Below are 15,337 nucleotides of genomic sequence, written 5' to 3'. Positions count from 1 at the left end.
ACACAAAGATCCAATCGTATGGCCAAGTGTTTTCAGCCAGATTGCTTTTTCCATCTTTTGCCAATCTACCAGGAAGAAAGCCTTCAAACTCTTCCTCAGAATAACAGCTCTTGAATTGTTTAAAGAGCTCTGTGTCATTGGCACCCACCCTGGCGTTAAGGTGCCCTCCAATTATAACTGAGGCTTCTAGGTAAGATTCAATACATCTATCTATATAATTTCCATCCACTCCCAAAGGGCTTTAATTTGGGAGTGGGTCTGGGGGACAGGTACATAGATGCTAAGCAACAGGATTTCAATCCTATTAATTCACAATAATAAATTTACCACCAGAAGGTCCAGAGGGGGGAAAGGCACAGATTTAATTTGTAAACCTGTATTCACCAAAATGCCTAATCCCCCTTTAGGTCTTCCACCTTTCATACCGGGAGTTGCATTAAGAGAATTAACATCAAACTCTAAATCTTTCAAGGTCCATATCTCCTGTATGAGGAGTATATCATATTTAGATAGATAGGTGACAAGGGCTGGGTCTCTTATGGCACTTTGCCAGTCCGTAAGATTCCACGTGATCAGGGTGAGGTTAGCTGGAAAAGCCAATTGTCAACTATTCTGCGCTGGGTTGCTCAGTGGGGGCAGCTCAATCACTGCAGATGATGCAGCCAACATACGGGTAGATTCTCCTCCTGGGAAGCTCCTGTCTACTCTTTGAATAGACAGGGGGAGGAGAAAATCCTCTCCAAATTCAGCAAAGAGGATGACAAGGGCTCTAGTCTGTTAGCTGAAATAGGTGCTTGTCGATCATCTGCTACCGATGATGGGTCCATGGACTTATCTGACATGGGTTCCTCAGCTTCCATCCAGGATGAGGATGTTAAGGTACATCCACAATTACTTCATCCCCTTGTGAGGGTCCTTCCAATACTCCATTCTTTGGCTGGTTAGATTGGTGTTTCTTCAGAGATTCTATACATTCTGGCAATGAAGACACAGGCTCCAAAAGACCCATCAGGTTTTCCAATGTCGAGATAGGTTCAGAGGAAAATTGCTGACTTTGTTCTGATCTCAAATGAACAGCCGAGGAGTGTCTCTGTATGCTTGGCATAATAAGAGTAATTTGCTCTAAAGGGTTAACAGTAGTATGTAAATCCTACTTGGCGGTCTTCTCCAGCTCTCCAACATGGTTTGTCCCTCATTAAAAAGAGAGGTCCTTACCTGGTCTCCACTGCCGCATGCAGCTTCCTGCTGTGTCGGTGCTGCCCCAAAGAACCCACACATGGCGCTGACACACACGGCATCTGCACATGTGCAGGTGCCATTTGCGTAGTTAGCAACACCATGCTGACCACACAAATGGCACCTGTGCATGTATGGATGCTGTGTGTGCCAGCACCACCCACAGGTTCTTGGGTGCAACACCGGCGCAGCAGGAAGCTGCATACAGTGGAGATGAGCAGGTAAGGACCTGCTCTCCTCTTTTTTTAAAGATCCTGCTCGCCACTTTGCTCCCTGTGGTGCCAAACCAGTGCACAAACTTCAGTTCATGCACATTCCTAGCTCATTCCTTGCTCTAACATTAATATATATCCCTATATACGAACTTTCAGAACTTGTACTGAACAGTAATATACTACCGTAACTCTGTTACATCACCCTCATCTATATTTACCAAGAATTCATGCTTGCAGTTTTAATCTTTTGCTTTTCTACCTGACCTTTTTCTTTTCAATGATGAAAACAAAGTGTGAGAAAACTACCTTTTATTCTGTACATCAGAGTAGGCTATAATTTATGCCTTCAGCCTACCCAAAGAAAGAGTTGTAATATATAATTTTTCTCAGAAAATTATGAGTATTACCAGACTTCTGTGTTCTAAAAACCTACTTGTAGTTACAAATCTTTGATCCTGCAGGGAGAAATAGGACGTAATTTAAAAGAGCAGAATTACTGTAATTGGAAAGTAAGACAGAGGCATTACTGGTCTGATTATTAGAAATGGCTAAAACGAGGCTGATTTAGAGTCGTAATGGATCAAAGAAGGTAGAGCTGGACTGAAAGGACCAATTATTAAGGACAGTGTGGGGGGGAGAGACCTTGGACTAAAACAGGAGGGTTTTTTTGGCTTGTTCATTTGTTTCCCATACGCAGCTTCTTTTGAAAGACAATATATTATGGATTATAATCAAGGCACACATTCTAAAAGGAAAGCCATTCTATTTTCAACACTATTCAAATTTTCAGAAACAACAATTCTATAGTACACCATTTTCTCATCATTTGCAAAGCGGTTTCAAATAACCTGCTTCTGTTCACATTGTTTTTTCCTATTGTTTCCACACAGGTGGCAAAATAAAAGACTAGTACCATGAAAGAAAAATACTATATGTAGGCAAAAAAAAGTAATGACATTGCTGTCACACTTTTGGGGGGTGCTGGGGTGGGTGGCTGATGAGTCCTCAAAAGCCAACACTCTTGATTTTAAATAAGGAGTATGTATTATTTAAATCTGAAGTTTTCACAACTACCGTAGGATATGGAAGGAGAGCTGGTCTGGTGGTAGCAAGCATAAATCGTCCCTAAGCAGAGTTCATCAGGTTTTCATTTGGATGGGGGACTACATGTGAGTGCTCTAAGATACTGTATTTACCTAAATCCAAGACTAGACTTTTTCCAAGTTTTTTTAATATTAGAAATCAGGAGGTCATCTTAAATTCAGAGTCCTGTTCCTTTCAAGTAAATGCAGGTATGACCTGTATTTAACCTTAACTTTGGTGAGTCATCTCTGATTCACCTGAGTCATCTTTTTGATTCAGGTAAATGCAGTATTCCCCTTCGGGGATGGGGCTCAGTGGAAGAGCATCTGCATGCAGAAGGTCCTAGGTTCACTCCCCAGCATCTCCAGGTAGGGCTGAGAGAGACTCCTGCCTGAAACCTTGGAGAACCTCTGCTAGTCAGTGTAAAAAGTACTGAGATAGATGGATCAATGGTCTGACATGGTATAAGGCAGCATCCTATGTTTATATCTTTCAGGCTTTCCAAACCTTCCCCACATTGGCAGAGTTGGCTTTTGAAGAAATTCAGAAGAGTCACGAGTGATAGCTGTAACTAAACTTTACTTTAAACTTAGATAGCAGTATGAAAAAGAAAATTTAGCCAACTAATTATTCTAGGTGACAGCTGAGGTATGTTGGTCTAGGGAGAGAGTCGAGAGAGCAAGTCTCTGTTGAATTTATTAACATATCCATGGTTGCTAGGCAGATGAAGTTGCTATTCATCTGAACCGGCCCTAAGATATAGTGGATAGGTCCCAGGGCATGTGGTCTGAAGGCACAAGATACAGCCACCTTGATAAAGCTAAGCAGGTCTAGATCTCATCAGTGCCTGGGAACCCCATGATAGAAAAAAGGCAAGATTCAAATCTAATAAATAAAATAGTCACAAAACTCAACAGAAAAATACAAAATCTACACAGAGACCACAACCTTGCTCCTTAATGATTTTAGTCATTTACAATTGTTGTATGATAATCTCTAACATTTCTCCTTCATCACTCCAAAGTTTAGACTATTGCAGGAAAGGAATATTGTCCAGGCCCTAAACTGGATTGTGAAATCTGTGGTACAATCCCAACCAGGCAGATTTCTAAGATGCCCCTGCATACCAAACAGTGCTCAAATACTTCTGTAGTCCACTGTTAATTCTCCACAGAACAGTTTGGTTCATTACTTTTGATAAAACAAAGCGAACAAATGATAAAGACAAACCTTCTGAGGACTTTTACAGTTAATTTAAATATTTAAACAGCTTCCCCTGGAATTAGTGCGAATGAAATGCAAATGCTCAATGTTAACTTTGAAAGATCAAAGTCAAATAATATAACTTAGTATCACTTCAGGCAGGCTTTAAATTAGCAAACACTGCTGCCAACTGAATCACAACAATCCTCCATGATAATTATTCTTTGGGATTAGCGTTGTGTGGTTAACATTTTTAATTAACTCCAAGGAGAGCTGCAAGGAAGAATTCAGGGGCACAAACTCTTCCAAGGCAGCCCTCCTGAACTATAAAAACAAATTGTCATATCTTTTCCATGATTAATGTCGTGAGGAAATGGCAACAGTTAATGCATTCCCTTTTCATAGAGTCTGCGGCAGTGGCCCTCCATGGTCTTGGTGGGCGAGAGACAGGTGACAGGAAGCCATTGGGGAGACCAGTGGTGCGTGGGTGGGGGCAAGTGATGGTGGTGGTGGGCAGGAGGCCGCTGTGGAGGCCAGTGGCAGGTGGGCACACAACAGCAACTCCCAGGTGGCCTGTGTGCAGAGCATTTATAGATTCACCCTTTCAGAGTTAACCAGATATCCAACACTCTTTGTCCTCACACAGTAGATCTCCTCTACAGCTCATTATTTAATGGGGCCTATGCAGGAGAATTTCCACTGACCGCTCCCCCAGACAAAGAGCCCTCTTTCTAGGACGTGAAATGTAACAAAAGAAGAGAGGAACCCCTCAATAAGATACATAAGAAACAGTATAGTCTGCTGAGGTTCAGTGTGTTGGGACAGTCACCCTGTCTGGTAAAATAACCTGTAAGACAGTCCCATAGAAAGCTTTATGTCTCAGGGCTGAAAAATTAAAGGAATTCTCTTATAAGTTTTCTCTTATAAGTCTTATACAACAAACCCTTGAGTTCCAAGAAAGAGTCTTTGAGTCTCAATATGTTTTGAGCTAAACAGTATCTCTTCTTGTTTGACAATGAGATCTCTCTTCTTGTACTTTGGATTGGTGCCCTCTTACTTTTCATTTCAGCTAAAATAATCACCTAAAATAATTTCCTACTTCTATCTGACTTTGAAACTAAATGCCTGGCCAAATTTATCTCTATATCTTATCATATTAAATCCCAAGGCAGCAAACAAAAATAAATACAAATAAAATAAAAATATTAAGAACTAGCTCCCTGGGATTAAAGGACAATGCGAGATAGAGCTACATGTCATCGGCATACTGGTGGCACTTCAGACCAAATCTCCAGAAAGCTTCTGCCAGTGGTTTCGTGCTGATGTTATATAGCATGGATGACAGAAATGAACCCTGCAGAACCGCATTAGCCAAGGGGCTGAGCAGTAATCACCAGCACCACCCCTCAAGGTAGGACTGGAACCAGTCCGCGATCAATTCTCTGATCTCCTTACCCAAGAAGCAGTCCAGAAGGGTATCACAGTCAATATTACTGAATGCCTCCGAGAGGTCCAGCAGAACCAACAGGGATGTCCAGCTCCTGGTGTAGGTCATCTTACCAGAATGACCAGGGCGGTTTTAGTCCCAGATCAGGAAGTCGAAAATTATTCCGACATAAGACTGCTCCACCTCAGCTCGCTAATTCCCCACATAAAGCCCGGACGCATTTAGGGGTGTTCACTAATCACCCCAGAGCAGTTTCATTAGCAATCCCAATTTGTGCAAGTGGTTGCATGAAACTGGCCCTCAAAGTACTTCCAGAAAAATCACAGCTCCAGCATATCTCATAGCAGGGAAACAGATGCCACAAATACCTCTATGTGACAACAACGCTACTCAAACTCATTACAGAGAGGGATTTCCCCGCATAGCCAATAATAAATATTGTGTTGGGTTATGGGAGCAGAATCTCTTGCAAACGAAAAGGAACAGAACCCAGCTAATAAAAATAAAAACCTACCTCTAGAACCAGCCAGAGTTGATCTCCATCCTTCACATCTTTTTTGTAGTATAGTCCATAGAACTTGACTACATTTGGATGATCAGACAGAGCTTTCAAAATATTGTATTCAGCTTCAATTTCCTCATCGATATCCTAGTGTCACAAGCAAAGAAAGAGCAAGTTAAAAATAAAGTGCCTGTGAAAATTGAACCCATACTTTTTATGCATTATTCAGTGCCCAGATCTAAACGTACTGAAAATAGTTCAAGGAAGATTTACAGCATTAGGAATTGTGCTTATTCCCATTCAGTAATTATTATTTTTTGTTCTCTACAGAAATTGAGAAAAATGTCAAGTACTGGTGTTTGCAGTTATTGGCTACATGAGGCAAGACTGAAAAAAGAAAAAGAGAGCCATGAACTCTTGGTGGGAAGAGTTTATAAGTCAGAGGCAGACTTTGCAAAATCCAACCAGAACAGCATTCAGCTAGGGTTGTGCTCGAAACACGATTTGGCATCTAGGGATGTGCGAAACGTTTCGGATACAAAACGTTTTGTACCCAAAACAGCCTGTTTCGGGTGTTTTGTAGACAAAACAAAACACCCATTTTCCAGATCCAAAAGTTTGGCTACAAAACGTTTTGTTGTTTTGGACCTCCATTTTGTGGTGATCTCTGAGTCAGTCTCCATTTTGTGTTTGACATCTCTTTGAATTTCCCACCCTTCCAGCCTTCTGATCAGTGACCTAAATCATGGGCTGACCTGCTGACAATTCCCTCCTTGTTCCCCATTGGCTCTTTTGCTTCTTCCCACTCTTTACTGACCCCACATTGGCCAGGGGAAGGGTTGCTAACCTATGGGGTGCTGGGTTCTGCTGTTTCTGTGGTGTTCTGAGTGTAGATTCTCTGGTAGCATATGAGAGTGGATTCTTGTTTTTCACTGAAAATCTCATATGCTACCAGAGAATCTACAATGAACACCTCGGAAACAACAAAACCCAGTACCCCACAGGCTTGTGGGTGTGGGGGTGGTTGGCACCCTATGTGCACTACACAACCCCTTGTTCTGGGCAACCCCAATGCCCCCCAAGTGGAATTATGGGGCTGCTGAAACCTCCATTATTCCCCATGGGAGAAATCTTAAAGACACGTAAACTTCAACAAATCACAAAAGATCAGCCCTTTGCCCAATTCCTTTGAAATAATTCTGGAAGTTTCCTTGCCCCCATTGGCCACTACCACCCACCACACTCTGCTCTGGGTCATCCCTTTCCCCTTGATTTGAAGTGATACATTTGCTGGAATCCCCATTATTCCCTATGGGAAAATTTTTAAAGATGTGTAAACAAATAAAATTTACAAAGAAAATCAGCCCTTTGCCTAATTCCTTTGAAATTTGGGTAGTAGCTTCCACCCATTGGACACTACCACCACCACCCATTCTTTTTGCCCTGGGACCCTTTTTAAAAATCCAAATCAATTTGGATTCGGATTCAGAAAATTTGGCTACAAAACAAAACAGGGCTGATTTGGATTCAGAAAATTTGGGTACAAAACAAAATGGGGATGTTTCGATTCGGATACAAATCGAAACAAGAAAATTCCAAAATGCACACCCCTATTGGCATCTGAATTGTGGGCACATCCCCTTAAAAGCTAGGGCTTACACAGCCCCTTTAAAAGAGGAGGAGAGCAGGTCCATACCTGTTCCTCCTCCAATTGGCACCATCAGCATAATCCCAGCACTCCCCCAGCTATGCCCGAGTGCTGGCGGGGCATCTCCCAACTGCCCCTGTGCGCTGACACCGGCATACATGGCCTCCTGCATGCGTGCGTGGCACAGGGGCAGCTGGGAGACGCCCTGCTGGTGCGTGGGCATAGCTGGCGGGGGAGTGCTGTGATTACGGCAATGGTGGCAATCGGAGGAGGAACAGGCATGGACCTCTTCTCTTTAAAGGAGCTGTGTAAGCCCTCATTTTTAAAGGGCTGCGCCTGCGATTTGAATGCCGAATCATGTTTCGGCACATCCCTACATTCAGCTATGCTTTGCGAGTTTCAGAGAGGGGCAGACTTGAGGCTTCCGAGAGCTACTCCCCCTGCTAGAACCTTAGGATCTAGCAGCATTAAACAGTGGCTTGAAATGGTGGAGCAAGTCACAAAATGGTGTCTTGGGGTGGCAGAGCCAGTCACAGAATGACAGCTTGCACAAAAATGAACAGTGACAGAATGAGAGATCTCAAGACTGCTGAATTCCTAGAGAATTTTGCTGCAGAACAGGAGGGGGGGAGCAAATAAGGCTGGTTTGTTTTTTTGGGGGGGAGGGAGAAATATGTGGGAGAAAAGGTAAAAGCAAGCCTGAGCATCCAAAGAAAGAGATTATAAATGCTGTGGCCATGCCCCCACTCAGCTAGCCAATCAGATTTGCTGTATTGGCTAGAAGGGAAGGGAGGGAGAAGCTAGCCCAAAGGCCTAGAGAGTTGTTTCAGATAAGCCTGGGGAGCTCCCAGTAGCTTTCAAGCTACCTAACGCCCACTCCCATTATATCTATTGCAACACTTCTGTGGGACCTCCAGCCTGTAAACCAAGACACACAACACGTTGCCTTGACAGCTAGACTTCAATAACCGTACATCCATTACTCCATCATGTATGCTGCTGTTTCCACAGGCAGCAGGGAGCCCTTTCCTCATTGACATGTTCTTACTAAGACATATCGGTTTTCATTTCATACATCTTCAATGGATGAAAGAAGATTTCATTTTTACAAAACTTAAAGATAATTATTCATTACTTTGTCAAGGATACTGAAACTTAATGGAAATTAACTGGGCAGGGGGTGGGTAGGGGAACCCACTACCACACTGGTTTTTCTCAGCCTTTCAATTTCACCTGTGTCTCAAGCCTAGGATTCCTGAAGAAAGATGGAAGTGCCTTTTCAGTTTACTGCAAGGGCTCCCTCTGCAGCCACTAACAATTCCTTCAGTTTAAACAGAAGGACATTGTTTAATGTATGCAGCCAGCCCAACTTCCACAGACAGACAGAAACAATTCATGTTCATGGTCATTAAAGCAAAAATGATATCTTTTGCAAGTGGAAAACCAAATTTTTAAAAATGTGGAGACTTTATGGCAAACTCCAGAAGAATAGCAGAAGACTGGGTGGCTGAAAGAGGCAGAGACCGGAAAACATAACAGAGGAGGGATGCTATGAAGGACACTGAAGTCAACCCAGCAAATCAATCTGGCCAAGGGTCTAGTGTCTGTGAAAATGTGTCCTCTTTTTCTGGCAGTACCAGCATTTCTGATTGTGTACTAAGGGGCCAAACCACAGGTGTCACAAGCAGGGGCTTAGCAAGATTAGAGTGGGCTCTGAGACAAACAATGAAGACCCCCCCTGCCTCCTACTGAAGATAGCCCCCCCCATTCCCCACATAGCAGTATTTTATTATAAAGAACCGAGAATTCGTAAGATCAGGCAACCATCCTGAAAGCAAGCCTTTTATGAGGCTTTGAACTTCTGTATTCCTGCAAACCATCTCACTGTTATAAACAAGGATACAGTACTGTGTTCCCACAGATAACAGCTGTCAAGTTTAAGACACAGAGAAAAAATCCTAAATCGGTCTGCAATCTTAGTGAAGTCAACAGGCCTTAGAAAGTCAAATAGAGCTTGGGACCAGGGCCTCTTTCAGACCACATGCACCCATATGAATCTGCCAGGGCCCTCCGATCATCATCTCAAGCCCTGCTCTTAGCCTGCCACTGATAAAGATCCAGTTGGTGAGGCTAGGGATGAGGCCTGTTTTTGCAATAGCCCATGTTTTTGGAATGCTCTTCTAGAGGTGCTTCATCAGTCTCCCTTCCTGATGATTTTACAAAGAACCCTGCTTTGTAATTAAAAACTTATTTTAAAATTGGGCTTCCAGTTTTAATCCTGTCTGTATTTAGTTCTGTTTTACTGGGTTTTTGTTTTCTTGAAAGCCACCAAGAGCAGGAGTGTGCTGGAAGGACGGGATATATGTTGTAGAGGGCTTAGTAAAGATTATAAATGCTGCTCTGAGGGAGGGCAGGATGCCTCCTTGTCTTAAAGAGGCAATCATCAGATGAAGCCTGCCTTGGATCCCTCAGAGTTGAGCAATTATAGGCCTGTCTCCAACCTTCCATGGTTGGGCAAGGGGATTGAGAAAGTGGTGGCCTCCTAGCTCCAGGCGGTCTTGGAGGAAACTGATTATCTAGACCCATTTCAGACTGGTTTTGGGGTGGGCTATGGGGTGGAGACTGCCTGGGTGGACCTGATGGATGATCTCCAATTGGGAATTGAGAGGGAGTGTGACTCTGTTGGTCCTTTTGGATCTTTCGGTGGCTTTCGATACTATTGACCATAGTATCATTCTGGAACGTCTGAGAGGATTGGGGGTGGGAGGCACTGCTTTGCAGTGGTTCCGCTCCTACCTCATGGGCAGATTCCAGATGATGTCTCTTGGAGACTACTACTGTTCAAAATCTGAACTTTCGTATGGTGTCCCTCAGGGCTCCATATTGTCTCCGAAGGTGTTTAACATCTACATGAAACCGCTGGGAGAGATCATCAGGAGATTCGGTGCAGGGTGTTATCAGTATGCTGATGACACCCAAATCTTTTTCTCCGTGTCAACATCATTGAGAAAAGGTATAACCCTCCCTAAATGCCTGCCTGGAGGCAGTAATGGGCTGGATGAGGGATAACAAACAGAGGCTGAATCCAGATAAGACAGAGCTATTTATTGTACAGCGTTGGCATTCGGGAGACAATTTTGATCTGCCAGTTCTGGATGGGGTCACGCTCCCCCGGAAGGAACAGATACGCAGTCTGAGGGTGCTTTTGGATCTGAACCTCTCCCTGGTGTCTCAGGTAGAGGCGGTGGCCAGAGGTGCTTTTTATCTGCATCAGCTGATACGCCAGCTGCGTCCGTTTCTTGAGATGAATGACCTCAAAACGGTGGTACATATGCTGGTAACCTCTAGGCTAGATTACTTCAAAGCGCTCTATGTGGGGCTGCCTTTGTATGTAGTCTGGAAACTGCAGTTGGTCCAGAATGCGGCAACCAGGTTGATCTCTGAATCATCTAGGAGAGACCATAGTACTCCTGTGTTGAAGGAACTACACTGGCTGCCGATACCTTTCTGGGCAAAATACAAGGTGCTGGTTATTACCTATAAAGCCCTAAACAGCTGAAGCCCTGGGTATTTAAGAGAACGTCTTCTTCGCCATGAGCCCCACCACCTGTTAAGATCATCCAGAGAGGTTCTTCTGCAGTTGCCCCAACTCATTTGGCCGCTACACGGGAACAAGCCTTCTCCATAGCTGCCCCTGGACTTTGGAATATGCTCCCTATTGAAATAAGAGCCTCCCCATCTCTAGGGCCTTTTTAAAAGGCACTGAAGACACATTTATTCACCCAGGCTTAGTTTTAATATTTTTAATATTGGTTTTAAATGTTTTCTGTGTTTTAAATGATTTTAATTGCAAACTGCCCAGACACGCAAGTTTGGGGAGGTATAGACATATTCTAAATAAATAAATAAAAATTTAAAGTAAATAAATACTAGAAGAGCAAGAATACACGTAAATGACATCTAATCAAACCTCAAGAACATACGCAGAATCCTCCACACATTAACCCCTAAAGACTAATTTGTGTCATCAAGGTGCATTGCTGCAAGCAGTGGCAGGATGAACCTGAAAGCAAAGAGTGTCCTTGCAACAATGAATGGAAGTAACCATAATGTCAGTCAAGTCAACTGAATCAGGGGCCACCTCGTCCTAACAACACAGGCCTTTGGATGGATAAATGCAATGGGTATTCAGGTATGCATTTTAGGCACAGACTCAGTTCTGGCCATGAGACTGGACAGTACCTTACATGGCTGCATCAATAAAACTAAGAAAGGAGTGTTCAGAGCTCTCACCAAGGTTAAGCCAGGTAGTGTAACCAGATAAGGAAAAAAGGAAAGGGCACAAACAGGAAAGAAACAGGGAAATGGAAACAAAGGGATATGACAGAAAGACCGGTTCAGAGTTGGTCAAAGAGAAAGGAGGCACAAGAGGTTTACGGCAAGTCAGGGAGCTCTAACTCATCCCGTCGAAAAGGGTGCTGGGAGGCTGAGGAAGCTCAAGGGGCCTCAGGAGAGCATGCATTCAAAATCAGGGTAGTGCTAAAGAGGGGGGAATCCTTGTAGCTCTTTGGGAAAGGAATGCTGTACCAGTTTGCTATTGGAAGAAAACCATACACTCAAGAGTTGGAATGAATAAAAATGGTGGCCAGGCGGGTAACAATACATTAACTGTTAACTATAATAATTATGACTAGCTGGCCCGGGCGCAGAGGATCTGCACCTCTAGTTCTCCCTCGTTCCCGGCCCCTCTTTCTCAGCCCTCCCCCCGCCAATGTTTTTTTTCTCTGGCCAGCCACCACTTTCTCCCCCCTCCCCCCAGCCACCGCTTTCTCTCCCCAACCCCCATCGCCACTTTCTCTTTCTTTCCCTGGCCGCCTGTTCGCTGGCCTTATGTTCCCCACCGCTGTCACTTTCCTCTCCCCCTCCCCTCACTCACTAACTCTCCCAAGAGCTGCCATGCATAGGATTAGCAGTGGGTACATCTAAGAGAATTAGATAGATGGATGGATGGATAGATAACCATTAACAGACAGAAATACAAGCAAACAGAAAATAAAGCAGTGTCAGGGTTCAGGTTTTGAAGAATCTCCAGCACGATATTCAAACTCTGTCTCGCTCACACCTAGCAGAGGCTAATCAAATTAAGTCAGCATGAAACGTCCTGCACTCTACCTAAAGACTACCACCAGCTTTAGGCCTTGGGACTTTTCCATTATACCTGCTTTGTCTCCCCCGCTCCCCTTTGTTTTGCTGAATATTCAGCCCAATGAAGGATTCTGGAGAACTCAAAAGCTTGCTCATTTATGCAGTGATATTGTAGTTGGTCCTAATCAGTGGATTATCTGACTTTGGCTTCTAACAGGAGTATGTCCCACAGGGATAGCCACTAAGAACTCATTCCCACGTGTACTTGAGGTCTTAAGCTGGTGCATAAATGATAATGCAGGAGCAGAGATGGAGCTACCAATGTTTCAAAATGTCTTTGGAATATTATTATTAATTCGATTTCTATAGTGCCCTTCCAAAAATGGCTCAGGGCGGTTTACATGGAGAAATAATAAATAAATAACATGGCTCCCTGTCCCCAAAGGGCTCACATTCTAAAAAACGCAAGATAGACACCAGCAACAGTCACTGGAGATACTGTGCTGGGGGTGGATAGGGCCAGTTACACTCCCCCTGCTAAATAAAGAGAATCACCATGGTAAAAGGTGCCTCTTTGCCCAGTTAGCAGGGGAGGAATCCTTGGGCCTGCCAGGGTCTGGAAGCCCCCTGCCCCCTCCTCTTACCATCACTCCTGACCTCACCACCTCCGTTAATGCTCCTGGCTCTCCCCTCACAAGCCTAGTTGGGAGCATGAAGTTGCTTGTTCTGACCCTGCCGAGAGCCAAAGGGGAACAGAAGGTGCCCGTGCACTCTGATGCTGACATAGGGCACATGTGTACCTTCCATTCCCCTCTGGCTCCCGGTGGGGGTAGGAAGCAGCTTCCTGCTCTCGACCCAACTGGATGGCAGCAGGGGCAGAGGCCAGGAGCGACAGTGGAGGTGGTGGAGCCAGAACAGACGGTGGCAGAGTTGGGGAAAGGAGCAATAGTGGCAGTGGTAGGAGCAGCGGCAAGGTGCCACTGTGGGGGGAGCCACTCATGTGCAATGGCTGAACACGGGCCCACTCTGCCCTTTGCCATACCTCTGTGCAGGAGGGCACTATGAACGGTCAGAGATTGCAAAAGTGACACAAGGGAGGAGACAGTCTCTTGGGTATGTTGGATCTGAAGAATTACGGTTTTGATAGGTTCCAACAACCACTGCAGTCAGGCATCAAAGTTAGTCTCACATACAACACACACACGGATATTTATTACAGTTATATGCCATCAGTTATGGAACTCAAGGTGGCAAACATGGGCCGACATCCTGACTAAATTACCCAAGGGAAGGGATTAGTAAGACAAGTTAGTCAAGCCATGGGGTTCCCAAACAAGTCACCCATCTAGGCACAGAGAAGATCAAGAAACTTCAGCAAAGTGCCTACAATATGAACCCTCAGACCATGTCCCAAGATCATACACACACTCACGGATTAACCTGTAGATGTGCCACCGGAATCTTAAGACACTTAAGAAAAGAAAATTTAGTATTAAACTTGCTCAGTGTGATCTTGATCCATCACAGAGCAACCAGCACATCCACTTATCCAAAGTGGTTGCCAAGGTCTACTACTTTTCCAGAACTATGTTGGCATATGGAACCAGTTCAAAAAAAGATGTTTCCCTTTGAACATTATTCATACAAGACACAATTTTTTAAAAAACTGCAGTTTTAGCATGAAAATATTCATTCTTGCCCATATTGTTTGGGGTCTATTTGAATAACACTATGATTTCATACATTTACAGCTATTAGTTTAGAGTAACTTACATGAACGGGATCCAAGATCTTGACTGCTGCTTTGCTTCCATTTTTCTTGTTGAATACTTTAAAAACTTTGCCATATGTTCCTTTGCCAATAGTTTCAATTATTTCCCAGGTATCCGAAGGATCAGGAAAGCTATCAAATGTCATGGACTTGCTGGTCAAGGGAAGCATCTCAAATACTAAATCCTGGAAATAAAACCAAAATGCCTACATTGAAACTTTCTTCATCATTAAAATGCGCGCACACAAGCACAACTCAATTACAGATGCAACTGAACAGGTAAGTGCATGCACCTGTATCATTTATATACTCATAGCAAGGAAATTGAACACAATAAGGCAAAAAAAGAAAAAATGTTATAAGCAGCTTCTTTGGGACAGAAGCTACTTGTTATATAGCTTTTTATGGATGCTTATGGTTCTAATGTTTTTACGTAAGCCACTTTGGAAGGTTCACTGAAAAAGTGACATATTTTCACAGAACAAAGTGATCATTCAGGATGTTTTATGACCAGTTAAAGTAGATCTATGAAGCCTGAATGGTTGTGGTCGCCACCAGCTTGGTCAGTGGCAACTAAAAACCGGGCCTCCTGAGACTTTGGAACACGCTCCCTAACAAAAAGTTAGAGCCCCCCCTTCTCTGGATGTTTTTAAGAAATATCTGAAGACATACCTGTTTAATATGGCTTTTAACCTGTGATTTTAAACATTTAGAGGTTTTAATCTATATTTTAAATTGAACATAAGAACAGCCCTACTGGATCACACCCAAGGCCTATCTAGTCCAGCATCTTGTTTCACACAGTGGCCCACCCGATACCTCTTGGGAGCCCACAGGCAAGAGGTGAGGGCATGCCTTCTTTCCTGCTGTCGCTCCCCTGCAACTGGTTGGTTTAATCATGTAAATGTTTTTATTATGGTTGTGTTTTAAATTGTAAACTGCCTGGAGATTTTTATATGGGGTGGTATAGAAATGTGCTAAATCAATAAACAGAGAAGGTAGCAGGCTTGCATTATGAGAAAACAACAAAACTCCATGGGAGAGAAATGCAAGTCTCAGGGTCACTGTTCCCTCTAAGGTGTGCGCA

The 15,337-nt window shown here is 43.8% G+C and overlaps 1 protein-coding gene across 15 annotated transcripts in view; it reads right to left on the bottom strand.

Annotated features, from left to right (window-relative positions):
- MYO3A (myosin IIIA) overlaps positions 1–15,337 on the bottom strand; it is a 168,569-nt gene that overhangs the window by 137,774 nt on the left and 15,458 nt on the right. For 14 of the 15 annotated variants that reach the window (XR_008310019.1, XR_008310018.1, XR_008310020.1 and 11 more), the window contains 2 exons: positions 14,253–14,435; positions 5,699–5,833 (listed from right to left, as the gene is read on the bottom strand). Coding sequence is in view for 10 of the 15 variants with exons in the window: in XM_053262732.1 (XP_053118707.1) it covers positions 5,699–5,833; positions 14,253–14,420 (303 nt within the window). In the remaining 5 variants the exon portion in view is untranslated. Of the gene's footprint in view, positions 1–5,698; positions 5,834–14,252; positions 14,436–15,337 lie in introns of those variants that run through there. The other variant, XM_053262742.1, reaches the window with a different exon arrangement.

This window comes from Hemicordylus capensis, chromosome 6 (genome assembly GCF_027244095.1).
Source record: "Hemicordylus capensis ecotype Gifberg chromosome 6, rHemCap1.1.pri, whole genome shotgun sequence".
Lineage (NCBI taxonomy): Eukaryota > Metazoa > Chordata > Lepidosauria > Squamata > Cordylidae > Hemicordylus > Hemicordylus capensis.
The sequence above is the reverse complement of the archived record's forward strand: the minus strand, read 5'-3'. Positions and strand labels throughout refer to the sequence as shown.